General features: G+C 49.5%; 1 protein-coding gene across 3 annotated transcripts; it reads right to left on the reverse strand.

Annotated features, from left to right (window-relative positions):
* Positions 1 to 408: 408 nt before the first annotated feature.
* Positions 409 to 27,728, reverse strand: dipk2ab (divergent protein kinase domain 2Ab). 3 transcript variants are annotated; one of them, XM_035531064.1, is made up of 5 exons: positions 26,092 to 27,728; positions 22,175 to 22,249; positions 17,428 to 18,313; positions 6,378 to 6,681; positions 409 to 2,423 (listed from the first exon to the last, which is right to left on the reverse strand). In XM_035531064.1, the coding sequence occupies exons 3-5, from the start codon at positions 18,079 to 18,081 to the stop codon at positions 2,089 to 2,091; spliced, it is 1,293 nt and encodes a 430-aa protein (XP_035386957.1). In that variant the 5' UTR covers positions 18,082 to 18,313; positions 22,175 to 22,249; positions 26,092 to 27,728; the 3' UTR covers positions 409 to 2,088. The 3 variants fall into 3 exon arrangements, with proteins under 3 accessions (XP_035386957.1, XP_035386958.1, XP_035386956.1); XM_035531065.1 differs by lacking the exon at positions 26,092 to 27,728 and adding an exon at positions 23,273 to 23,359; XM_035531063.1 differs by lacking the exon at positions 22,175 to 22,249.

Below are 27,728 nucleotides of genomic sequence, written 5' to 3' on the forward strand. Positions count from 1 at the left end.
GAATGACAGAATTAGAGAGGGGGAGGTGTCTTATTCCTGCCCCCCCCCCCCCCAAACACACACTAATTGTTGTTGCGCTAATATGCTGGAGATCAGTCTGGACCTTTTGGTTCCTCCTCTCTCACCATCAACATACAGTCATCCACAGCAAAAGAGGACCGGCCAAGGGTGAGTGCAGCAGACATGCTCCAACTGCGCTAAAGTGGGGTAAAAAGTGAGCCGCTCTCCTCCCCGAGCGATGACTGACAGCGGGAGTGTGGCGTTGCGGTGAAGAACATCACAGCTGGTACTGCACTGCTAGTCACCAGCAACTGATCCCGAATCAGTCAACCAAATGTTCATGATTCACATAGAACTGAAAACAATAATAAAGACAATCAGATTCAAGACTCATGGCATAAGCATAGATATATAGATATATATTCATTTATTTGATATTTAAACCCACTGAAAAGTTGTGAATACAACTTTTGAATGAAAGGCACAGTAAAAATCAGACACTGCTGATATAATACTCAATGAAAAATAATTAATTACAGTACAAAAGCAGACAGTTTTTTACGCACACACAGTTCCCTCTCACGCATCTGCCAGCCCTGGCTGGACCGGCTCATTTTGGACCAGGACAGAAGGACAACACTTATTGCTTTACTGTGTTGTGACATGGGGGCTGGACTGTCCAGAAGAAGCCCAGACACCCCTGCTTCTGAAGGTCCAGCCTGTACTGCCCAGTTCCTGCACTAACTGGGGACCTGATCTGGGTAGACCGAGTCTTCTTGGTCTCCAGCATCAATATTAGCTGAGGGCAGAGATAGAGTCAGACCATGGTGGGAACTGAGGTTTGGATCCTACAGTTAACGTGAGAAACATCTGTGCTCCTTCCTGCAATATGAAGTGTGCAGAGCTAAACGTATTTCTGATGCTAGCCCCGCCTCCATGGATAAACACCCAATGACGCTTCACATCAGGAGACGCTTACCTTAACAGCCAGACCCACATATACCCTACACATTAGCATACTGGTCTAATTCACTGGTCCACCAAGTGCAATTCATTAAAATTGGAAGGGAAAATGGCAAATTGAGAGCTCAAAGTTAACTGATGTCAAGAGTCAGAAGACATTAAGATTACTTGAATTTCAGAGCTTTGAAATTAAAACAAGGTTGGGAAGGTTGGGAAATCCCCTTGGTTCAGAGTGTGTGAGTGGATACAGGCTCTCTCTGCCAACAGCAGCCTGGCACTGCTGCACTGGCGTTCCATACTGGAGGAAGAACGTTATTTATTCCTAATGGCCAATTAGAGACCAGTGTTCTCCTCTGCACCAATGGTCATGCATAATTTGGATTAACTTCAGCTCTTGTTGGGCTTGCGAACAGAGCGACTTATAGCCAGGCTCTTTGGTGTATGCAGAAGGGAGAATAAACAAACCAACAGACAAACGAAAAGCGCCACAGTTCATCTACTTCCTGTTCTACCATGTTTCTTGTGTGTTCTGCACATTCAAAACCCTCTTCATCACGTTCGAAGAAAAACGTTGATTGCCAAGCAGCAGGTCACTGGGAATGGCGTGTGTTTGGGGAGACAGAATCGACTAAGACTAGTTTCAGCAGGCAGAGGGACAACAGCTGGGTGGGTCCCTCGTCCACTGTGTGCCAATTCCTCCAGCTGCCGTACTGAGCGCTCTCTCGCCAGCACATCTCTGGAAGAAATGGTCGCCACGCCCAACGCAGGGCAAAGGTTAAACAATCCTGAAACGATGAACACAAACCGCGATGAGTCAAAGACCGGTTGTTACACCAGCATGAATCAAGTCTCCGGGAGGCTTCCGCACGGTTAACGGTGGCTCTGGAGGAGAAGGGGAGGGGGTGGAGCGCCCCCCTCTGGGCATCCTGCATGTCTCTCCTCCGCTGTCGTGGTCCGCAGCAGGACAGACCCGGCCCCTAAAACGACCGAGCCAGACTGAACACCACACTGGCAAGACATAACATGGGCCCCGGGCGCGCCGTCCCCTATGCTCCAAAAGGGGGCGTCGGCCATCATCAGTCACCCGGCGCAGGGGGAGGGGCGCTCCAGGCTGTGGGCCGGTCATTACCTGGCGGTGGCGCCACTGAGCTGGGTGAGGTAATCGCGGAGTTCCTTGGCTGCGGCGAAGCGTCCGTGGCGCTTTCGGGGGTTGGCGCACTCTTCCAGCATGGCCTCCAGGTGCCCGTCCTCGGCCACGTCGGCGGGCGGGTCGTGCAGCAGACCTCCGTGGCTGCCCCGCCACGTGGCGTAGCGCGACAGCAGGTTCTGGCAGACGGCGTAGTAGTTGTGGTCCACGGTGACCCTGGAGCACAGCACGTCCTTGGAGAAAGACAGGCATGCCTCCTTGTCGCACTCCTCAAACTTGCTCTCGTACCAGACGTCGTAGTTCTCCGGCTTATCTGTGGGGTGAGGCGGTGAGACAGAGAGGGCGGTCAGATGCCGGGGACCAGCTGCTTTCCGAAACACTACTCTCTGGCTTGGGAATTGCTTCTAATCGCCAAGTAATTTTATAACGGTGTCTTTCACTGTGACAGAACGTTCATTTTAGGCCATTTGAGCAATATTCATAGCATAATGGAGGGTTGTTGGTTTTTTTTTTTTGTCTGTATGGAGCCCGTGGGGAAGGGAGTTTGATTTAGATGCAGAAAACAGCCAATTATGAGCTTGTTTCTCCATTAATAAATCCACTAAACTGTTCCCACCCCTCTTGGACACAGCCTTCACACTTTCTTTGTCTGCCATTTGTTTGTAAAGTGCCTGAACAATAGGAGCGGGTAAACAACATTTCCAGTGACGAGACATCCATCGGATCACGTTATCTGGGACATCGGTGACCACGAGGCATAATAACCAGCCCGGACACGCCCCTCCCCCGCTCGACGGCTCAACCGTGGACTGCCCTGCCCCATGCCATGTCAGCCAATCCAATCCCTCCTGCTATGGAGACGGACCTACCCGAGGCACACCCCCGCCACTCTAACGCAAATCAGCCTCATTAGTCTCAAGCCCACCACCCGGGGCAGACGCGATTACAAATCCCCAATTTTTCTTGAATCACGGAACGCTGGCGCTCCTCGGTTCCCCCTCAAAACTACACATGGAATTTTGCAATCCAAATTTCCTAATCTCCAATTCAAAGTAGCTCCAGTGTCGGACACGATCACAGCCAATATTCCAGATGTCGGCCGTTCTGGTGTCTCTACCTTCCTCCCCCCTCTAATCTGCTCAAGATGTGGGTCGGGTGGGGGGGGGGGGTTTGGGGAAGCTCTTCCCGAGGAAAAGGGTGTGTTCATATCCAACACGCAGACAGACCGTGGCCAGGCGAGCACACAGTCCAACAGAGCTAAATTCATTACTAGTTTTGTACATGAGACACATATTAATGATCTGTGCCTTGTCACGCACTTGGGTGAATATTAACTCGGCCTGGACGGTTTTATACACTCGGGCCACGTATTTCCTCCCGGCCGGCTGAGGCACAACGCGGGGTCTCCCTGAGCAGCAAACTGCAGGTGCAGGAGAACTGCATAATGAAGGTGGTTGGGAGAGGCAGGGAGTCTGTCCACTAGAGCTCATGTCTCGTTACCAGACACAGTGAAGGTATGCTTTTGTTTTGGTGTTTAATGTGTTTTATTTAGTTGTAAAAACACAACACAAATTACTGGCTTAATGCCGTACATCGTGCTCGTTTGGATTCATCGGCTTGGACTGGTGTTGTTTTCTGACTTCACGCTCGGACTCCTGGCTCCTGTCGTGGTTTCGCATCTCTCTCCTCTGCTGCTCTTAGCCTTTGACATGCTTAGGCTCCTGACCTCCTGACCTGGTCTCTTTGGTATCTTTACCCAGACATGCTACTACTGTCCTCCTCCGGCCTTCAGTCTGCCCCAGACCCTGCCCCGCGCTGCCCCCTACTGATTTAGTGTTGCTTTAGACCCCAGTGAAGTCTTTGTGACCAAGTAGGGTGTGACCTCTTGGGGTGGAGCGGTGGGTGGAGGGAGTAGATGGGGAGTAAGGGGGGTGGAGGGGGGTGACCTTGTGAGCATGCCCTCTTGGCCTCATGTTTTTTGGAAGTTACAGACCTGCTTCTGTGAGGCTGTTGGCAGCACGACAAGTCACCATTCATGAGAGACCCAAATGGAGTAACTCTTACACACACACACACACACACTTTTCTTTCCCTAAGTGACAGGTCACTTTTTCAGAATACTAGCTCTATTTGATGTGCAAAACCAAATTATTCTGTGCCTCAACAATATGACACACACACACACACACACACACACACACACACACACACACACACACACACACACACACACACACTAGAGGGGATAATCTTTCTTACTTAGAAAACAGCTCATTAGACCGTGATTGCGTCAGAGAGAGTTTTTATAAATAAAATAAAATAGTAGAAATAAACTTTGTGGTGTTGTGCAGTTTTGCCGCAGAACAAAACCTGCCGAGAGTAAAACTTGGAAGACTAAGTGGCAGTAAGTCCTTCCGCTGTGCGATGAGCAGAGAGACACACAGACAGATGGACGGGAGGACGGACAAACATCTAGGCAAAGAGAGACTCCTTAAGGAGTACACAGCTGTCGAAACACCCCCCCCCCACACACACACACACACACTATATATATATATCTATTGTAGATTCACTACAGTGTTCTATCATCAAAACCGGGCAGAAGTCGTGTGTTTAACTGTCCCGCCAGGTGGAGGAGAATCTTTTATGTATGAAACAGGCAGGAAGTACTGAGGACATGGAAACCACAGGAGATCTGGAAACCCAGCTAGAGGAGGATTGAAATGAGGCCAGAGCCAGGAACACACCCCCAACTACCCCAACTACCCCTCCAATATAACACACCCCCAACTACCCCACTACCCCTCCAATATAACACACCTCCAACTACCCCCAACTACCCCTCCAATATAACACACCTCCAACTACCCCTCCAATATAACACACCTCCAACTACCCCCAACTACTCCTCCAATATAACACACCTCCAACTACCCCTCCAATATAACACACCACCAACACCCCTCCAATATAACACACCTCCAACTACCCCCAACTACCCCTCTAATATAACACACCTCCAACTACCCCTCCAATATAACACACCTCCAACTACCCCCCACTACCCCTCCAATATAACACACCTCCAACTACCCCTCCAATATAACACACCTCCAACTACCCCCACTACCCCTCTAATATAACACACCTCCAACTACCCCTCCAATATAACACACCTCCAACTACCCCCCACTACCCCTCCAATATAACACACCTCCAACTACCCCTCCAATATAACACACCACCAACACCCCTCCAATATAACACACCTCCAACTACCCCCAACTACCCCTCTAATATAACACACCTCCAACTACCCCTCCAATATAACACACCAACTACCCCCCACTACCCCTCCAATATAACACACCTCCAACTACCTCCAACTACCCCAATACCCCTCCAATATAACACACCTCCAACTACCCCCAACTACCCCTCCAATATAACACATCCCCAACTACCCCCAATTACCCCCCAAATATAACACACACCCCACTACCCCCACCACTTAACACACATTCTACACATACCACACAGCTTAACACACACACACACACACACACACACTATACAGTTTATGACATTACAGTGATAAATCATTAAAAGGAAAAATCTAATTGGCTGGCTAGTAGTTAACAGAACATCTTTTCAGATGGTTTTGTTGCTGTTTATGTCAACTGATTACAGGCAGCTGTTTTTTTAATTTAATGATTACTCAATTAAATATCAAAATACATGCTAGATTACTCAATTACCGCTGTAATGGATAGTGACGGCTCTAAAGAGCAGGACTAAACTGCTATGCGATGGAAATACAGTCTGGAGCCATCGAAAACACCACCCAAATCTGTATAGACATGCTTCCTCCAGACCTGCTAAAACACCCACTGATACAGGACCAAAATCACATTCTATAATGTGATGATGATAACAATAATAATAATAATAATAATAATAATAATAATAATAATAATTAAAGTTATGCGATATTTAGTCCGGACACAAACACGTAAGCCCCCTCATGTTCCCCGAGCCTGCCCTTGTGGGAGGGCTGTACCTCAGCTCTGAGTAGCGTCAGGTCTTTGCTAGGAACTAAACAGCTCATATTGCACTGGCGCACTGGCGTGTCCCCCCGAGAAAGAGCCAATCTGATTCCAGCAACTCATCCTGCTCTTGAGAGCATGGCTTAGGGCTAGCAGGGTCGGAAGGGCGCGAGACACGGCGACCCCCGCGGGAGCACAGCAGCGGAGATGCGGCCGCTCACTCTGTCTGATGAGCCTCTTGTCGGCCACCACCACGTTCTCGGCGTCCACGACGATGACCTTGCCGTCGCGGGGGCCCACGGCGAAGTTGTCGAAGCTGACGTCCAGCAGGTAGAGGGCGAAGTCGAAGTCATTGTTGGTGAGCTGCTCGGCAATGTCCATCAGCTGCTTGGCCAGGTCCACGCGCTTCTCCCATGGGGCGTTGTAGAAACTCCACAGCTCCTCACCCACGTAGTTCACTGCCACCATGCGGCCGCACGCGCCCAGGTACTTGGGAAACGGCCAGCCCTCGTCAGATGGGAAACTCTGCACAGGGCAAGAGGAAGAGAATTCACTGCTTACACGTATGCTTCGCTTAGCAACCGGCTACACACCCCTCACGACCGCTACACGAATGCTACACACCCCTCACGACAGCTACACGAATGCTACACAGCCCTCACGACCGCTACACGAATGCTACACACCCCTCACACCCGCTACGCACCGAGACAGCACAGTGATCAACAGCACAGAGGTCAACAGTAGAGAGCTGCAACAGTACGCCAAAACACACACCAATTATTTCCAGGGGCTTCTCTAGGTTTGGGGGTATTATTTGGTCATCCACCCACAGATGGGGCCTTCATTGTGGATGCAGAGGATGGTCTTCTCTCTCTCTCTCTCTCTCTCTCTCTCTCACTCACACACACACAAAAGGTGCAAAAGCTAATCAAATTATATGGATAACATCGATTGGAAAAATTGTTGGCAAGTAATTTTGTTATCGGTAGGAGTTAGTAAGCAACGTCGCTGGAGAGCAGAGCAGAGTGCAGTCTTGTAGCATGGAGCCGCCAGGCTGTCTACCAATGCTTCGAAACTGCTCCATTTGAAAGGCCTTATGGAAGCAAAATGGCTTTAACCTGGAAACTGTGTGTGAATGATGACATTCGGAAGAGTTTAAGAGCCAGACCACAGTCAGGTGGCACCCTAACCCTGTTCACTTCAGGGGACCAGTGGACTGTATCTGGAAAAGATTTGAACCGCGCATGCAAATCGCCAAATACACGATGACCAGATGCCTGTGTCCTTCTGTGTTGTTTCTGCTGTGGGTGTTTCTGCTCTGTAAAACATGGTTGCTGCTTGTCTGTGTGGCATCATTGTGTCCCTCAAACGTATCGGAAGTCCCCGGTCGCACTCTTACGTTAATTAGAAAATGTCCGGTCAGTCTAATTCACCCAGCAGTGACCCTGACACCAGCTAGAGGAAACGTTTAAGAAGCGTTTAGGGACCGGCCGCGCACCTTCTCCTGGTGGTCGCCGAGCACGTGCATTGAGACGTACCATCCTGGCTGAGGTTCTGCATCTCAGACCTCCTCCTGAAGTGGCCTGACCGATTCAGTTTGCAAATGTTGCTTGGCCATGTTTATGCCCGTGTTTCTATATGGATAATCTCTATCCAGATATAATCCCAATATTCCAGATGCATTAATCCAGACCAGGTGTAAACAGGGACTGTTGGATTTCTCTGTTGCAACATGTGCACAGATAAATGCAGCCTTAGTGCAGAGTTCCTTCTCCATCTGCTCTGTTGTCTACAACACACTAGTGTGTCTCTAGGACACACAAGAGTGAGGCTAGATGTTTGATGTTCCTTTAATGGTTTTCCTAACTCTAAACACAAGCTCTGTGCCATATAGCTCCCAGGTCTTGGAGGTCCTCGGGCCAGCGTCTTGGTCCACACTCGTGTTTATTGCTCAAAAGGTCACAATTCTTTTACGGTCCCTGCTCCAGCACTGCGGAACAGACTACCTCTGTTTCTTAAATCGAGACTTGTATCAAATATACTCTTATGCCCCTTCTACACTTCTGGCTTTGTTTGAAATGTATAAACAAAAAATGTTTTTGTAATAAACTGTTTTGATAAGTTAATTAAAAAAGAAACATGGTATAATACCGTGAAAGCGTGGCGTTTTTTAGACATGGTGCTGCAGCCACAGTGCAGAGTTGGGCCATGTCTCACATAAGCAGACTGTATCGATGTTGTGCATGTGACTGACAGCATAAATATTCGCACGTTCTTGAGAGAGCTTTGAATCAACATACTCATCATGTTAATCTGTTATCAGAATAGTCATGAGTTGGAGCTGTGTGAGACGTGCACACACACACACGTACACACACACACACTCACTCACTCACACTCACACACACACTCACACACACACTCACACACACACTCACACACACACTCACACACACACTCACACACACACTCACACACACACTCACACACACACACAGCAGTACTCTAAGTGGTCTCACAGGGTCCCCGAGTGAGTATGTCATTACTGCCTCCCTCTCTGACCGAGCTCGGCATGGAGGAGCCAAGACAATTAGACATGAACGAACCCAAACTCTGGAGGGAGAGACAGAGAGACAGACAGAGAGAGAGAGAGAGAGAGAGAGAGAGAGCGAGCGAGAGAGAGAGAGAGAGAGAGAGAGAGAGAGAGAGAGAGGGGGGGAGGGGGAGAGAGAGAGAGAGCGAGTACAAAGGCACTTCCACGGCGGCGTGCTCGGTCGCGATGGCGTCTGACTGCTGCCCTTTGAAGAGCAGTGACCCTGAGGAGGGCGCAGGGGCGAGGGCCAGCACTCCGATCTGCTCCGGATGAAGGATTCCGAGCTGGAACTACAAAGTGTGGGGAGCCGAGGATATCCTTTCATTTCACAGCTGCAGGAATCTAATAGCCTCTTTTAATCTGCCCCAGAATCAGGTTAAAGTTTAATGTTGCCTCTCATGAATATTTTATGATAAACATATTATTTTAAAACACACATGCGGAGGATGGGAAGAGAGAAAATGCTAGAATTCCAGACTCAGCGACCCTCGTTACTTTCACGGATTTGTGGTCATGGTGAGATGAGTCGGGACACACACACACAAGCAGACACTCGTGCGCACACACACAAGCACAAACAATCAGACACGCATGTACACACACACACACACACACACCACCCCTACACCCTTCTCACTAACATACATGCACTCAAAATTCTTTTTGCTCAGAGCTACAATGACTCTTTGTCTGCTCGTCTGTCTCCTGTCTGTCTCCATCTCCCATCCCCTTTATGTGCGGAGATGCTTGGGTGCAGCACATAGCTAAAGCATTGTCTCGTTATCCGAGTGCTCTGAAAAGGGACAGGGTGGGGATGAGATAAGATTTAAAGTGGACAAAAACAACCCACATTCCCACCAACCTACTGTACGTGCAACAGTCTCTCTCTCTCTCTCTCTCCCCCTCTCTCTCTCTCTCTCTCTCTCTCTCTATCCCCCTCTCTCTCTCTATCCCCCTCTCTCTCTCCCTCGCTCTATCCCCCTCTCTCTCTCTCTCCCTCTCTCTCTCCCTCTCTCTCCCTCTCTCTCTGTCTCTCCCTCTGTCTCTCCTTCTCTCTCTCCCTCTCTCTCTCCCAGATTTCAGGGAATGTGCCGCTGCTAACCAGGCGCTACCAAATTACTTCTGACTCACTTAAAAGCCCAGAGCAAAATTATCAACAATCATTTTTAATAAGGCCGTAAGACGTGCCAGGACACGAAGACAGTAGAGTGAGTGAACGAGTGGATGGATGAGTGGACGATTGAACGAGTGCGTAGAGAAAGACTGGGTGAGACCGTGGACAAGATAGTGGGTGAGACAGTAAGATGGTGGTGGTGTGTGTGTGTGTGTGCCCACGTGTACCAGAGACAGCACTTTACACATGCATGCATTCAACTAGCCTATACCAGCGTAACCCACTTAATGAGATCCTCTACAAAATGGGTCTCTCTCTCTCTCTCTCTCTCTCACACACACAGATACCACAGTATGCTTATTTTAAAGAATAATCGCAACTGGATCATGGAGATTTAAACATGTTCGTGCTGAAGAAGTGAGGCGAGTATTAAAGGGATGTTTTTGTGCTCACACACCCCAGAAAGACTAACCAGCACGTTACACACCAGCACAGCCGAGGCCGTTACTGCTGGCGACGAGCTGCTGGCGTGGCGAGTGCACTTCAGCGGACGTCACCGAGGCGTGATTACAGAAGGACGGAGCTGATGTGTGTAGAACTTGGAGTTCATCTTTACATGGGAAGTGAGGGGGGGGGGGGGGGAGAGAGAGAGAGAGAGAGAGAGTGGGAGAGAGAGAGAGGGAGAGAGAGAGAGAGAGAGAGGGAGAGAGAGAGAGAGAGAGAGGGAGAGAGAGAGAGAGAGAGAGGGAGAGAGGGAGAGAGAGAGGGAGAGAGAGAGAGAGAGAGAGAGAGAGAGAAAACTGCAGTGAGAGAGACGGATTGAATGTCCACTGGGATCCCCCCCCCCCACACACACACACACGCAGCACACCAACTCCTTGATAGAATTCGGGAGCACCAAGGGAAACTGAACCGCTGAGAGCAGGAAACACAGAAGCGTCTCTAAGGGCAACCAGCAGGAAATTTACACTGCTGTTACCACACACACACGCAATGTCTTTATTTATGGGTTTTGTTTAAGACAATCGTGTGTGGTCAGGGAGGATATGCCCTGGAGAATGTCTCCGTCCAAGACGCTGTCCCCCAAACGAGACAAGAAGTTCAAACCCTGCAGTAAATTCCCTTAACTTCTCGGTAACGTCCCGCTCCCACAGCGTGGAGACGGAGGCGGGTTGGAGGTTAGAATAAAAATCAAATCTCACGAGACTGGAGGCAATACAAGCAGGGAGGTCTCAGACACACACACACACTCAGACAGACACACACACACACACACACACACACACACACACACACACACACACACCTCACACACACACACACACACACAGGTGACCTAGAACAGCAAGAAGAGAGGAAAGAAGACGACAGAGGACAAAAAACAAACAGATGAGGGGGGTGGGGGGCGTTTCGAGCAGCCCAGCTGATAACGTAACTGTGGTCCTCTGGGGGACAGGCTGTGAAGGCAGCAGTGAAGCACCCAGAACACACACCTGCACACCTGGGCCCCTCAGCACCCGCCCACAAACAGGCTCCCGGGGGTGAGGCACAGACGTGTGTGAGTATAAGACAGACACAAAGAACAGTATGCATTGCTGGCCAATTCAGAATGAACATGGAAAATAATGCTTCCATCGGGCACTGTGTTGTGACTGTATATAAAACAAACAAACAAACAAAAACAAACAAACCACAATGTGGTTTCACTCAAATAAAAAGCGATTAAATAATAAACGTTTTCGTATGCACACACACACACACACACACACACACACACACACACACACACACACGACGCCGGCCCTCTGAGAAGGCGCGGCAGGGTGTAAGGGCACTGGACAGGTTTGTCCCCTTCAGGTATCCAGCAAATAGGCCCGGATAGCCCACCAGGGTCAGCACCGCGTGTGGACACGGAGCAGGAGACAGAGCAGGAGACGCACCGCTCGCTCCCACGGGCTTCTTCTGTGGCTGAGTGCTCTGAAATAGGCCTTTCCCAGCTCAAAAGTCAAAGCCTGGCAGCGTGTACTCCTATACGCGCACGCGCGCACACTGACCTTTGCTGCAGGCTGGGCAGTGGAGTTGGTCTGGCATTATGCTGCCCATTAAAGTTTAAAAGCATGCAGCTCCACAGAAACTAAACACAACACTAAAGGAAGCTCTGCTAATTCCGCAGGCTGCCCTTCCCCCGATCCATCCTAGAAACACACACACACACACACACACACACAGTCACGTGAGTAGAGAGAGTATGAGAGCGAGCAGGAGCAAGGCACACAAAAAGCAGGTGTGTGTGAGAGAGAGAGAGAGACTGAGAACAAGCGAGAGAGAATAAGAGCAACAGACATCTTAAGAGAGAATGTTGCAAAGTGCTTGACTGTCAGATTAGCAGAATATGTCAAACTACAGACATCAGACACGACAGAGTCAGGGATCACATCCCGGCCATGGATCTGGAATGCCCGCCTGTCAGGAGAAGCAGATGCCTACAATCACTCCACCTTCTCCTGTACAACACGCAATCCGTATTTGTGCTGCATTCCCAACATTCCCAACCCTGGCGCACGGTGGGATCATCCTCTTCCTGAGGAAAACGGCAGGAGTCTCTCGGCAGGACAGAGAAATAGCATAACTTGCGTTTCCCTGCCCAGCCTGCAGGTCACAGGTCACGTGTAGTGTATGGTGTAAATATTTGCCGTATTTTACACTTCCGGCATCGGAACGTGTTCCCTTATTTTCGTGACTACCTGGATTATTTTACTTTATACCCATATCCTGCTTATTTTTGTCTCCATCGTTACTAGTTCCTTCATAGAGAGAGAGCTGAACAGTAGGGCTCCATTTCCCTTGCTGGAGTGGAGTGGAGTGTGTAGGAAACACCAGTGTGCGCGCACACGTGCGCATGCCCACACACACACAAACACCTAGAGTCAAAGCCCTTGACTCAAGCCTTGACTGTAGACTGGCTCTCAGTACCGTCGTCTTTGAGCACTGCGCAGAGAGCGAACAAAGATCCTGCTTTGCTGACACCGAGCTGCTCCAGAACCTGATCCAGTTCACCAGGCTACGACACCTCTCTGAGCTGACCCAGGGAGGGCACAGAAACCTGCACCGCTGTAGTCAGTCAGTACCAGAAACGCTCCGAAAGATCCGACCCGCCGTACACATACTGATGATGCACAAAACCTTTTTTCCTCCTGGAGGAAATAAAGTGACAGATGGCAGAGTACAGAACTTCTCTTTAAAGCTTCTGACAGAATGAGTCCACGCTTCTCCAACACTAGGCCACATTCCTTCCTAATGGAACCAGACAGTTTCAATTAAGCAAGTGGCAGAATCCGGCACGGAGCAGGTATGACCATATCCACCCTACGTTCACGTAGCGCAGCATGGGGCGTGTGTGGGGTGAGAACCACAGGAGAGAGAGAGAGAGAGTGTGAGAGTGAGAGTGTGTGTGTGTGTGTGTGTGTGTGTGTGTGTAGCGAGAAAAACCACAGGAGAGCATGTGTGTGTGGCGAGAACCACAACAGAGCGTGCACGTGTGTGTGTGTGTATGCCGAGAACCACAACAGAGTGTGTGTGTGTGTGGCGAGAACCACAACAGTGTGTGTGTGTATGTGTGTATGAACCAGAGTGGCTCTCAGCTCAGCACGCCCAGTGACCGCTGTGGACTAATGTGACAAAACTGATTAAAGAGGGTACCAGCAGCATCGCATGGGGGAGTGGACCTCAGCAGGAACAGACGGGGTCATTTACTGACTAAACACAGCTGCCACACACGCTGGTGTGTGTGTGTGCGCGCGCACAGAGGATTAGGGTTTGCGAGAGGCCAAGCACATTAATAAGAAACACTTTGTGTGAGAGACAGTCACACATGAGTGACACACACACACACACACACACACACACACACACACACACACACACACACACCTCCCGTCACTCACTTCTCTTTGCACGCTCCCTCAAGAGATGGTCTCCTCGCTACCCTGTCCTACACTAACAGAACTGGAGACAGGAACTCCACCCTAATGAGAGTGACGGACCTCCGCGCCCGCATCCCACGGGGCCAAACAAAGACAACGGGGCCAATTAAAAAGCCGCAATTTAAACGCCGTCGATGGGGAGCCGTGCCTGACAGCCACGGACACAGCGGCAACGGGGAGCGACCTGCTGGCAAGCTCCTGCTGAAACGCTAAAAATAACCACCCGCCCTTGCCAGTGAAAGCCGGGTGTTCCGGGGGGCGCTACCAGGAAGTGACAAATCAGATGCAAAAGTGGCTGAGCCTTATGCAAACAGGCTATGATGCAAACTGGCACATTTGTAATTCAAACAGCCAATGTCAGGCTGGCATGGATTTAGCTCTCGTTCTGACCCAGATGCCCGTTACACGGCCGTGGTACGTGACCTGCAGACTGAACGCTCACTACCTGTTGGACCTGCCACACAGGCTTGGAGTTATGACCCTCATTTGTGCCACTTCCTGCCACTTAGTGTGAGTTTCCTGTCCGTCTCTTTTGAATCTTCCCAGTGGGTGGAAGACAAGAATATATTTCAATCGTTTCAGCTTGGCGCCTCTCGCGTTGGTTTAAAAACATGACCACAGAAGGTTCCTGAAAAACTAGTGATAAAACTAGTGATAACCGAGGGTTTGTTCTGACTACACAAACTGCAGGCTGAGACTTTTAACTCGCCCACATTAGGGAACAGGATTGCATGCTGAACCGCAGAGACAAGGCCCACACACACACACAAACACACACACCCCAGAAGGCCGTAGGTCAGCGTGCACACCTCACACACATGGTCTGCCAATCTCAGTAACTGTAGATCTCAGTAAGGCTGTCTCTCACTGGTCTCCAGCCTTTCAGCGTTAGAGCAAATCGGATCTGTTAGCACACTAAAGACTAACTGGTCTAAGCATTGTTAACTGTTTATCTTCTTACATCAGAGGAGAAAACATTGGGTGATTTGGTCAACAAACAGCATCTCTTTGGAAAGCAGAACAAAATAGTATTCTTCCAGGTTAAACCAGGGTGTCTGTGTCTGCCTGTGTGTGTGCGTGCGTGCGTCTGTCTAGTCTGTGTATGTGTATGTGTGTGTGTTGGAGGTTCTACGTGTGAGCCAGGCAGCTCGAAGCAGCTGTTTAAAAAGGTGAATCTGAGCTGGCGTGTCCCCGTGTTTCAGACGAGGCACGCGAGAGGACAGACACCCCTCCAGAGCTGCAGGACGAGCGCTGCCTTTCAAAGGAATGTGGGTCACTAATCTAACACCTCCTCTACATTTCAGGGAACGCTGCTAGAATAACTAGCAGGAAAAAGGAGTGAAGCTTTTATTCAGGTTGGACAGGACGGAGTAAGACAGACACGTTTGGTGAAAACGCCGCCGCACGGCGAGGGCGTGGCATCTCAGAAGGGTTTCCTGGGGGGTTTTTTGCTGTCACTTTGTTTTCTAAAGACATTTCCTGCCCCCGAAGCCCCGGAGTCTTCCACACAGAGCGAGCGGAGAGCAAGCTCCCAGCGGCCCTGGGAGCGTGCTCAGCAGACAAAGAGGCAGGCTGGGGTCTCACCCAGCGGGAAGGGCAGGTTTACAGCCCCCCCGCACAGGGCCAGCGAGATCTCTGAGAAGACGTGAGCAAAGAAAGAGCGAAATTCGTGTTTTCCCCCGGAGGGCTTTTCGAAAGAATGCCTTCCTCGCTGAGCGTGCAGCCGGGACGAAGCAATGCGGCTTGGCTCGTCTGGGCTCGGACGCTCCAAGTGTCTGTGGAGTCGCTCACGTGCGGCGGCGGCACCCACGGCAGACAGAGGATGTCTCAAACACCTCACGTGCGCGAGGGAGAGCATGTTCTCAAACACCTTCCCCTCATATTTTCTCTCTCCCTCCCTCCCTCCCCCAGAGAGAAGGAGGAGTCCAGCCGGGCCTCAGGTGCCACTCGGGGTGAGCGGCTTATCTGTAACCCCAGCCTCCTGCCAACTAGTCCTGCTTCCCCATCTGCCCCCCACCAAACAAAGAAATGAAGGGGGGAGGGGCTTTGGATGAGAGAGAAAAGGAAATCAAGAGGCAACGAATAGATCCATAGTTTGGTATCGTTCTCTTTTGCTGTACGGGTCTGAACCCTGACAGACTACTTATGTTTATTTATTTATTTTTATTCACGCTACTCCTGGGTTAGAAGGAGTTAGAAACGTTGGGCGGACACGGTGTGCATGTCATTAAATGGAGCCCCAGCACCCACCACACATACATCATTAAATGGGGATGGGGTTTGCTTGCTGCCGGTCCAACGTTCAACATGGCTCTAACAGCTGGTCCTGCATGTCTCAGTTGTTTCTCACGGATCTTCTGCAAACCAGCACCAATTTCTGTCAGCTGGCTGGACACACGGCACCTGCAGCTCACCTTAGAGGCTGACCGGGAGCCAACCGCGTTAGTCACACACCACCCAAACTCCTGAGGGTGGACCCTTTAGACAGGACCAGGGCCTGTGTTTATTCTGGGTTTACAGCTCAGTGTAATAGGGCTGGAAGTGTGTAAGAGTGTGTGTGTGTGTGTGTGTCTATGTGTGTGTGTGGGTCTGGCTTAGTGCAGGGAATCTAACATAATATACAGGGCTTTCTGAACTGGGATGTTATGACATGACATGGCTGACAGACTTATCTGTACACAGAACGAAAGAGTAAGATAGAGGAAAAAAGAGAGGAAATGAGGCAAAAGAGGAGATACGAGAGGAGAGAGAGAGAGAGAGAGAGAGAGAAACAGAGAGACAGAGTGTGTGTGAGTGAGAGGGAGGAGAGACAGCACACAGCTAATCAGAATGCACAGATCGGAATCAATGAAGCTCTGATCTCTCCTTTGTCTGCCAAACCGTGTGGAGGAGCCTTGGGTGTCCTGATATGGACGGGGAGGGACCGTCCACTGGCCTCCTGGGCCAGTCAATGCCAGCCAAAATTAGAATTGATTGGTCCATCAGCATTGGACTTAGCAGCCGATAGCGGACTTTAATATCGATGCTGGCAAAGAGTAACACAGGGTGACAGATGATAATAAACTGACTGTGATATGAGAAACGAGGAAGCCATAGTTCAATAGAAAAAAAAGAAAACATTTATGTGAAAAGGTTACGTTTTATAGGATCTCTGGGTTATAGGAGCGGCTTAAGAGTGAAAACGACACAGAGTATTAACAGATGCAAATGACTAAATATCACAACTTAATAATTAAATACACACAAACAACAACAACAACAACAATTAGCAAACTCCACCCCTCACAAGAGGCAAATCCGCCAGTGTGCACGTGGAGTTAACACGTGCAATCACAGCCGTGACCTACGCTGCAGCTAACGCATGAAATATGACCAGAGGAAGGCAGGAGAGATGACGAACAGAGCCTGTAATCTGTGGGGCCGTTTTCTTCGGCCATTCGCTCCTCGTCACGCTGACGGGTTCCATTCTGCCGGGAGAGTCGCCAAGGGCAAGCGGAACATAAACATTACGAGCGTCCCGAAGCCGCCCCACCCGACCCATCTCGGACAGGACACAGTCAGTGCGCGGGGTCACCTACCTGCAGGACCAGGGGCTCGGGGTTAAAGGCCAGTGTCATCAGCAGCTGCATGCGCTCCGTGTCTTTGAGGTTCTTCAGAAGGAAGCTTCCGGAGTCCTTGGTCTCGGCGTACCTCCTCACGACCCGGTCCAGCAGCCTCTGGGAGGGGCAGTGGACGAGGTCCGACCAGCCCTCCACCACCTCCGGGGTGAGGAGGCGCACGTCGCCGTTAAGGCGGGCGAACTCCGTCTTGTAGACAGCCTGGACGAGGTCACAGCGCGGCCGCCCGGTCGCCCTCTTGCAGATCTTCTGGTCGATGTCGGCCAGCTCCTGGCTGGAGCCCAGGCGCTTCAGAACGACGCGGCGGGCGCCCTCACGTGGCTCGCCGTACTGCGCGAAGAAGACGTTCTTCACGTTGAAGGCGTCGAGCAGGCGCAGGCGCCCCCATGCCTCAAAGGACACCTGGCCGTTGGTGAACTTGCGGCACCAGCTGGTGCCGAAGCAGGCCGGGCACTTGTTGAGCGCCAGGAAGCGCCGGTCGGTCAGCTGGTTCTTCTGGAAGGGGGCGAGGAGCGTGTGCGTGTTCATTAACAGCACCACGGACACGCCCAACGCCACCAGCAGCTTCACGCACCGGTACAGGCGGCTGGGTTTGAGGGGCAGGAATCGCAGCATGGCGCTGGGGTCACGGGGCCAGCCGGGCCGTGAGACGTACGGGGACGGGGGTGTGAGGTCAGGCACCAGGGCCTTAGCGGACCACTGCCATGGCGCACCGACTGGTTCTTCTAGAGTCACTGGAGAGGGAGAGGGTGTTGGTGGAGTTGCCCCTCACACGGTGATGCCCGAACCCTGGAAGGCATTCTCTCAGAGCAGGCACTGAGCACACCCACCACCCCGGAGATCAGGCCTGCCAAGGAACAGAGGGAAAATATTAGTACAAGAATGAGTGACACATGGACAGAAGGGGACAAAGGAAGTATACGAGGTATAGAACTTCACGCCATGCTGGGTTGTAGGGACGAGACAACCAAATATGCCAGTTTTCTATTTCGCACACAAAAGAACAAAAAAGAAAGCATGATTTGGTAATATTCACTTTCCCCCTCTGCGGCCGCCCATGTGTGAGGAGCGTCAGACGGCTTCGCGCGGGGATGTGCACAGGTCGTTTGGACGGTTACAGTGCTCCTCGAGCTGTAGCAAGGCTTGGAGCCCCGGTGGGCAGAGAACAGTCAGGCCAACATAAACTGAGATCATGTACAGCGAGGACGTTTTGGCCATCAGCGAAGCCGGCACGCCTGGATGGATGGGTACAGTGGTGCCGACAGCTGTTACGCCGTTACTGCTGCAGAGCGAGACAGTCGTGACGCAGCTCCACGTGCAGAAGCAAGCCAGCCCTGTTCCTTCACGTCGTCAAAAAAGACGTCTGGGAGGGACCTTGAAATAAAAGGTTAACCATAACCAAAACGCACCGAAGAGGAGAAACGCTTCATACGCACTCGAGCGGAAATGCCGAACGAAGGCAGGGAGTCACTGAAACGAAGCGGGTCCGTCACAGCTCGAGCGAAAATGATCCAACGGTGTCTGAGCTCAAGAAAAGTGCAAACGCGACTTTCCTCCTATCGCGCTTTCCTGCTGCTAAAGGCAGATGCTTTACATTCATGGACGTATCGTGGTAAACTCTTTTCTGAAAGAGGGCGTGAATGTCCTCACTCTGTTCGCTCCGTGTCTGCAACACCTAAGGCTCGCGCTAACCCACTCTCACAAAAGGCCGCTGGAGACCTCAGCCAGGGCTTGATCAATTAAACCAAGCCAGGCCGCGGCGCATCTTTGGGTGCTCTGTTCGTTAGCAGACGAGCCTGATCAGAATGCGTGCAGGTCCTCCGAGAAGTGTCGATCGACCTCCACAAAGCACAAGGGCACAGCGGAGGGGAGGGAGACCTGCAGAGGCACCTCAGGCAGAGTGTCTGACCCTCTTCCCTTGTGACCCACCCGCCAGCCCGCCCGCCCGCCGTTGAAAAGCAACATCACTGCCGCAGGAGGGGCAGTACACAAATGACCTCATACACGCTGTGCTTCCCTTTAATGTAGCCACAGTGGGGGTTTTTTCAGGTCTTAGCAGTTCATCCAAATAAATGTCAGATGCCATTGTTGATACTCCTGTTCCGCAGGCCTGAACACATCACGCACTCCGTCTCCTCAGACTCTGGGTTAGTAAATTGGTAAATTGGTGCTGCCAGCTGTATTCACATCGGACAGGAACAATGGGCCAGTTGGCCGGCACAGCCGTGCCCAGCACAAATCTCTGGCGACTCAACTGGGAGTTTCCACCCAGATTCACTGGACCCGCCAGTCCCACAAGTCCAGTCTGTGCAAGCAGCTGTTTCCGTTATCGCTGTTTGTTTCTTGTTTTCACGTTTGTTTGTTTGTTTGTTTGTTTGTTTGGGGCGATGGCGCCAGAATTTTCTGCATCACCAACACCCATTAGGTCTTTTTTAGTTTTTTTGTTTATGAACTGTTATTTTTGGGACTGTTTCCTGGAACTGTAAGCTGTGCAATATTCTGTAGTAAAATGATTCGGGGTGGCCAGCAGCTGGGAACAGCCATGCTGAGGAAGATGACCAAGGAACCGCAACCATGCACAAATGACCCCATCAGTGCTGAACGATTCGCGGGAAAATATCAAATTGCGATTTTTATTTTCTGAGCAATATTGTGATTCGAATTTAAATTGCGTGTTTGTAATTAATTTAAATCCAGGTCTGTGTTGGTGGTTTACATATCTATCAATCAAATAAAATGACAAACTTGTTCCTCTGTGAAAACACCCCCAGGTTCCTCAGAAGAAATGCAGTTTTTCGGATTTATTTGAAAATATTACAATCCTACAACAAATAAGATAACGAATATAATTACATAATAATAAACACAAGGGTCCATAGCCAAAAACACTTTATCCTGGTCCACTTGTTTATTTCCGCTGCCTTTAATATATGTTGTAGGCGTCATCTGTGGTAAGGCACTCTAGCCCCTCGTCATTCAGATGCCAGTTAGACAGACGTCTTCCAGTCCAGTAGTGATGTTCTCTCCAGTACGGCCAAGAGGAAAGTACATCTGAAGACAATGACTCATTAATTAAAAATCTGGTATCCGGTATCTTTTATTAAGTATTTGGAGACTTCTAAAACCATCTTTTGCCATTCTGTAAACTGGCACCTTCAGCCAAGTGTTTCGTAACAGCCTCTGTTATGTCCCGGTCACTCTGTGATTTTTTTACATATGGAGTGATGCTATCAAACGCCCCTGTAACAGAGGTTTGGTTGGTTAGTAAGTAGGTGGGAGTAGGAGGTTTGGTTGGTTAGTAAGTAGGTGGGAGTAGGAGGTTTGGCCGGTTAGTAAGTAGGTGGGAGTAGGAGGTTTGGCCGGTTAGTAAGTATGTGGGAGTAGGAGGTTTGGTTAGTAAGTAGGTAGGAGTAGAAGGTTTGGTTAGTAAGTAGGTGGGAGTAGGAGGTTTGGCTGGTTAGCAAGTAGGTGGGAGTAGGAGGTTTGGCCGGTTAGTAAGTAGGTGGGAGTAGGAGGTTTGGCGGGTTAGTAAGTAGGTGGGAGTAGGAGGTTTGGCCGGTTAGTAAGTAGGTGGGAGTAGGAGGTTTGGCTGGTTAGTAAGTAGGTGGGAGTAGGAGGTTTGGTTAGTAAGTAGGTGGGAGTAGAAGGTTTGGTGGGTTAGTAAGTAGGTGGGAGTAGGAGGTTTGGCTGGTTAGTAAGTAGGTGGGAGTAGGAGGTTTGGCTGGTTAGTAAGTAGGTAGGAGTAGGAGGTTTGGTTAGTAAGTAGGTGGGAGTAGGAGGTTTGGTTAGTAAGTAGGTAGGAGTAGAAGGTTTGGTTAGTAAGTAGGTGGGAGTAGGAGGTTTGGTTAGTAAGTAGGTGGGAGTAGGAGGTTTGGTTAGTAAGTAGGTAGGAGTAGAAGGTTTGGTTAGTAAGTAGGTGGGAGTAGGAGGTTTGGCTGGTTAGCAAGTAGGTGGGAGGAGGAGGTTTGGTTAGTAAGTAGGTGGGAGTAGGAGGTTTGGTTGGTTAGTAAGTAGGTGGGAGTAGGAGGTTTGGCTGGTTAGTAAGTAGGTGGGAGTAGGAGGTTTGGTTAGTAAGTAGGTGGGAGTAGGAGGTTTGGTGGGTTAGTAAGTAGGTGGGAGTAGGAGGTTTGGCTGGTTAGTAAGTAGGTGGGAGTAGGAGGTTTGGTTAGTAAGTAGGTGGGAGTAGGAGGTTTGGTGGGTTAGTAAGTAGGTGGGAGGAGGAGGTTTGGTTAGTAAGTAGGTGGGAGTAGAAGGTTTGGCTGGTTAGTAAGTAGGTGGGAGTAGGAGGTTTGGTTAGTAAGTAGGTGGGAGTAGGAGGTTTGGTGGGTTAGTAAGTAGGTGGGAGTAGGAGGTTTGGTTGGTTAGTAAGTAGGTGGGAGTAGGAGGTTTGGCTGGTTAGTAAGTAGGTGGGAGTAGGAGGTTTGGTTAGTAAGTAGGTGGGAGTAGGAGGTTTGGTGGGTTAGTAAGTAGGTGGGAGGAGGAGGTTTGGTTAGTAAGTAGGTGGGAGTAGAAGGTTTGGCTGGTTAGTAAGTAGGTGGGAGTAGGAGGTTTGGTGGGTTAATAAGTAGGTGGGAGGAGGAGGTTTGGTTAGTAAGTAGGTGGGAGGAGGAGGTTTGGTTGGTTAGTAGGTGGGAGGAGGAGGTTTGGCTGGTTAGTAAACTGTGAGGTGTGGTTTCACTAGTCAACCTTTTCCTCATGTGCAACTCACAGAGAACAACATCTGTGTTCACATGGTGATGAGGTTTGTGGCGTTACACCAATGCTCCTCAATCTTCCACAGCACCTGTTTTGGACAAATATCAGTTTTTATGAGACCAAAACACACACACACACACACACACACAGCCCTTTCAAATCACGATTTCAATTAAAATACAATGACTCACTCAGCCCCTGTTTGCCTATATCATTTATTTGCTACAGACTGCAACCAGCTCAAATGAAATGATAAATTTCGCTTCTTCTCTCTGTCCAGCACATTCTGCTCACATGAGCGAAGAGTCACATTCAGGAGTCCACCTGGAGTTTTGCAGAGCCAAACACAGCGCCTTTTGTAAGCAGACACCAACAGTTTCGGATTCAGAAACGGATTGAACTTCAACACAGTGCCTATGAGCCTAAAGCGGGGAATGTCAGCCTTTGTTTCAGGGTGTTTTCGGAATGCTGCTACAGACAACCCCTCCACATCCATGTAGTTCCAACAGACTATTTCTGAGCAGTAGCGTTTAACGTCCTACTAAAATTCATTTAAAAAATAAAAATCACTGTTTAGGGTGGAGTTATTGACTTGCACATGAGCTGTGTAATGAATCGAATAATGTACAGATAGCTGATCATTATTACAAGATAAACCCCCCTGTAGTGCAGTACAAGTCACACCCGCTGACCAGGAGCCCTAATTACCCCATGGGGAGGTTATTTGGCGATAATAACCACGCTTGAGCATTATCGCCTACATGCAAATCGACCAAGAATCACAGCGCTGTTTTAGGAGGCCGTGAATAATTAGACGGCGGGCAGCCCAGCTGTGTCCTGACCTGCTCTGCTACCAAAAGGCTCAACGTTGGTTGTAGATGCGGTATGTGCACACCACCTCTCGACATGCAGACTAAAACAGTAGCAGTTTCAATGACGCAGAGATACGGAGTACAGTTAACAAGCGAAACAAATCCATGGAAGAAAACCACGCAGAGTAAAAACACAGCATGCTCACGGAGAATCTCGGAGAACCTCAGCACAGAACAATCGCTGGCAGAACTCCGGAAGTGAAAGCACAAATTGGCCAAATGTGGGCTAGCTGAACTACCTGGGGAAATGACCTGTGGACAGTCATCTTACGTCCAAACACGTTAGGAGTGTTCCTAACCAGTCAAGCCGGTCATGTGACCTGAGCCCCAAATCTCTCTCTCTCTCCCTCACACACACACACACATATGTGCAATATTTTTTTGTTTTACAATAATAATTATATTTTTTTAAAAAAAGACTATTTCATTGGTGATCAGAGCTCTAGGGTTGTTATTCCCTACACATGAACAGTCGCTCCGAAGACAATATTGATCGACATAAAAGTGTACTCACACATTTTATCTAAAGTGCGCGTGTGCGTGCGTGCGTGTCTTTCATCACACTTGGGCCTCACACGATACTGTAAGTTTAGGTAGTTTTGCTGCTCCTCTGAGATTGTATGTAGATCAGTGTTGTTTTCAGAGCGACTTTTCCAGAGTAGGGAGGACAACCCCAGAGCTCTGACCACCAGCCGAATAACGGGTTCTAGTTCCTCTTTCGGTTCCTCATTTTTAGTCCTCCTAGTGTTACCGTAACAAATGATGTGGCAGAACCAGTTATCAGTTTTCCATCAGCACTATTTTCAGTTGGTTTGTTATTAGTGTTTCTACAATACATTTTTCCAGTTCAGTACAACACTTTGACAATCGTCAATATTCAAGACCATTTTCAGTAGGGGGGGAGTGCAGAGAAAACGGCTAAATTGCAGCTCTTTCTTTTTGTGAAGGAGAAGTGTTTTCACTTCCGACATTTGGCCTTCTTTTATGAATCACTGCTCCATTACACGATGAACCATCAACGCTCTCACTCAGCACTCAACAGCCCGTCAGCGGCGGAAACCCGCACGGCGTCTCCATGGAGCACATTTAATGAGGACAGACCAGGGGCTTTGGTGGGTGTGCCCGTGCGATGACCGAGCGTCACCGTAGACCACCTGGCGCAGACCTCGCAAATCCCAGGCAGCAGCCGAAACTCGACTACATCAAAAGAGCTGAGTCACAAAGGGAAGATAAACCTGGCAGAATGAGGGGAGGAGCTTAGCCAAAAACAGCTCTCAGCGCCAATCGCCACATATGGCGGTGTGTGTAGGAAGCTCAAATCAGATCTCACTCTCTCTCACACACACACAAAAATAATAATAAATCCACAGTAGAACCCAATGACACAGTTAATCTAATTTATCCTTCGTTATCTTATGTAAGCTATTAGCATGAAAAAAAGGAAGTTTGGAACAAGGGACTACTGCGAGATACCCTCAAGCACCAAGATCTCAACAACCACATGAAAAAATTCAGAACATCCAGCACGCTACCTGCACAGAGGCGCAGCCACTGAGACTCACAGAGGTAACAAGTTGAGCGGCATATCAGTGGGAGTCATACGTGTTCCACAACATACAGACAACTTCAGAATGATTGGGGGTTTTTTTAAGTTTAAGGGAGTGTTTAGAACTGAATTGAAGGTCAATAAAATATTTTTGCAATTGCAAAGCCCTCACAAAGGTTCTCGCTTCCCCGGCACTCTCGGCTGTCCACAGCTGGGACGGCACTGGACGAGGTTATCATAAGATTTGATCAAAAACACTCCTCCAGATCCAACGTCCAGAAGCCACATAAACAAAGAGAGATGGAAGCAAATTCATCAGTCATTCTCTTTTGTTCTTTTACACACACACACACACACACACACACACACACAAAAGACAAGTCATTCACACCCTTATTAGTAGTAGTCACACTGTGACTCAAACATATCAGCCTACTTCTTAAATCTTCTTAATTTGTTAACCACCTGACTTCACTTTTGGGATCATACTATCTACTGTAATGATAATCTTTGCCTTTATGTGTATGTATGTGTGCGTGTGTGTGTGTGTAGGCAGCCACTATTATGACTTGTCTTTTACTCTATTTGAGAGTCAGTGTGCAAATGTGGTCCGAACGGACCGAGTAGTGCTGTCAGAAAGACACTCTGTGTGAACAATGACTTCAGAAAACCAAACACAATGTTTGCCTTGTGTCCCAGTCAGCTCTACTAGCAGATGCCCGAGCTCATCCAGTCCATGAAGTTTAAATCTGATGGCAAAGGCACTTGACATTAACTCCAACAACAGAGAGTGTGTGTGTGTGTGTGTGCGTGGGGGGGGGCATTAGCGAAATTGTTAATAGGAACGTTCTGAACTCGTTTTGCATGCGTGGAGATAAAGCAGCCCGTGTTATCAGACCTTCCTCCGCGAGCTTGATGCGTCTGCATCCTCGGCTATCCCGTAATGTGCTGCAACTTTACGACTCTTCTGCCTTTACAGAGAGGTAATGCAGCATGTCTGATTCTCGTGCTGAGATACATGTAGGCCCAGACATGCTACTTTAGAAGAGGCCCCCACACACACGCGCGCGCGCGCGCGCGCACACACACATACACACACCGCATTATTCCCATTACGTTGCTTCAACTGTCAGAACTGTGCCAGGAACCGTGAACCCGTTCTCAGGAGTTCACACCATAGTGTTTTCTCAAGAGTCTAAGAGGCCGGGTGGTTTGGATATCCCGCACAGTGTGTCCCAGCACGTCCGGAATCGCCAACTCTTTGTAACTTTGGGTTTTACGTTCGAGTCAACCGACCCAAACCAGCGAGCTTCCTCGCGCACGTCCAACCGGAGGAGCAGGAACACTCTCCTCGTGCACGGGAGCCGTGGAGCACAGCCCCGCGTTGGCTTCAAAGCGCTCGGGGCCACAACCCAGCCGAGGTGTTTGAAACTTAAAGAGTTGCGCTTCTGCGCCTTCACTGGAGAACACACACCGCAAGAGAGGAAACGCCTAAACGGACTGAGCACCAACCTTAAACACTTTCTTCATTCGATCTTCAGGCGAGGTTCCTCTGAAGCCGTTCCTCTACTTTGCATCTCGTTTTTCGAGTCCGGAGCGCCGAGAGCAGCGAGGGGAGGAGATGGCTCTTCCTTCAAGGAGCCTTCATCTTCAGCTGGAGAAGTCCAGCGCTCTCTCCATCCCATCAGCCTTAGAAACGGCTCGACACCCAGCCGGTGGAATAGACAGCGCTGTCGGTCTGGAACTCCTCTAAGCGACCGCCGTTAACGGCGCGCAGTGGTCCGTGCTGGCGCGCATCTGCACCAGTACTGCGCCAGTATACCCGCTCTGCGCCCTACTGGTGCGCTCCGTGTCCAACGTCGTCTCGGCGCTACAACAAGCTTCCACTCCCGACTTTTTTCCAGCACCACACCGTTTGAATTTACGACTCTCCTGCTCGCTTTACGTTATTGGTTCCTATGCGCTCGTCCCGGCGTTGCCAGGGCTCCGCTCGTGCCTCCGATTGGAGACGGCGGGGAGCGCCCGCCCACCGGCTCAGCACGAGGGGGTGGGCTCGTCTCCTCGCGCTTCACCCTAAGAATGACTTCGATGTGGAATGTGTGTGTGTGTGTGTTACACTGCTCGGGTTCCCAACCAAAACTGCATTTTCATGTAGACGTAAATAAACTGGATTAGGCTGTCCTGCGCTCCTTTTCTGTTGGCCTCTTGAAATATTATTTCGAAATTATCTATTTATTTAATTTAGAAATATTCATTACATTGCTAGACTTCGATGGTGTTGTGAGCTCGGATTTAAGGTGAATGAGGCTGTGAGTGTGCGTGTGATGTGTTTTTATTTGGATATGTCCATGTTTGCGCACCGTGGGTGTGTCTGGGCACACGCGGGACGCGCGAATGCTCCGTGGGGGGATGTGGAGTCGAAAGTGTCGGTTGCGGTCTGCACCGAAAACGATCCCCTCGCAAACGACGGAGGACGGGAATCTGGACCACGGTGTGGACTCCCAGGAGCGGATCTGGACACTTCCACATCACAGGCAGTCCAGCTTCCCAAAATAGAAGCGTCTGCAAAAACAGCGACTTGGAAAAGGGACAATAATGAATAATGAATTATGTCGTGAATGCACAAGTTTATCGCGTTAACTTAGAGAATACAGTAGTCTACGTGCCATGATCATAGTTTACTACAATACAGGAAAAATGTGTTTGATATTTCACGTTACACAGTTAGTGTAGTTATTGATATATATCCTAATAATGATCTTATATATTTCAGCCCACTACTATGGCCAATAGAAACAAAGCGTTTAGAAATACATAATTGGATAGTATTGCTAAAATTTGAATTTGCTAAAAATGGATAAAATAGATTTTTTGATTATTTATTTATTTGTTTGTTTGTTTTTGCTAAAAATGGGTTTTGGTTTTATCCGATAGTAAAAGCTTGCATGTGCTTCCCTCTAGTGGTGAAATTAACACGGACGTCTCCTGAATTCCTTTATTTTAAATAATGCAAATGGGAATTTGGTAGTTGTTATTTAAATATTACAGAGCATTAAATAAGTGTGTTATGTTTAATATACACAGATCAGACAGCTTGAACATTTTATTCAGTTTGCTTATACCAGGATCTTGGTTATAATTGTCAAATC

The sequence above is a fragment of the Electrophorus electricus genome, chromosome 10 (genome assembly GCF_013358815.1).
Source record: "Electrophorus electricus isolate fEleEle1 chromosome 10, fEleEle1.pri, whole genome shotgun sequence".
Taxonomy (NCBI): Eukaryota; Metazoa; Chordata; class Actinopteri; order Gymnotiformes; family Gymnotidae; genus Electrophorus; species Electrophorus electricus.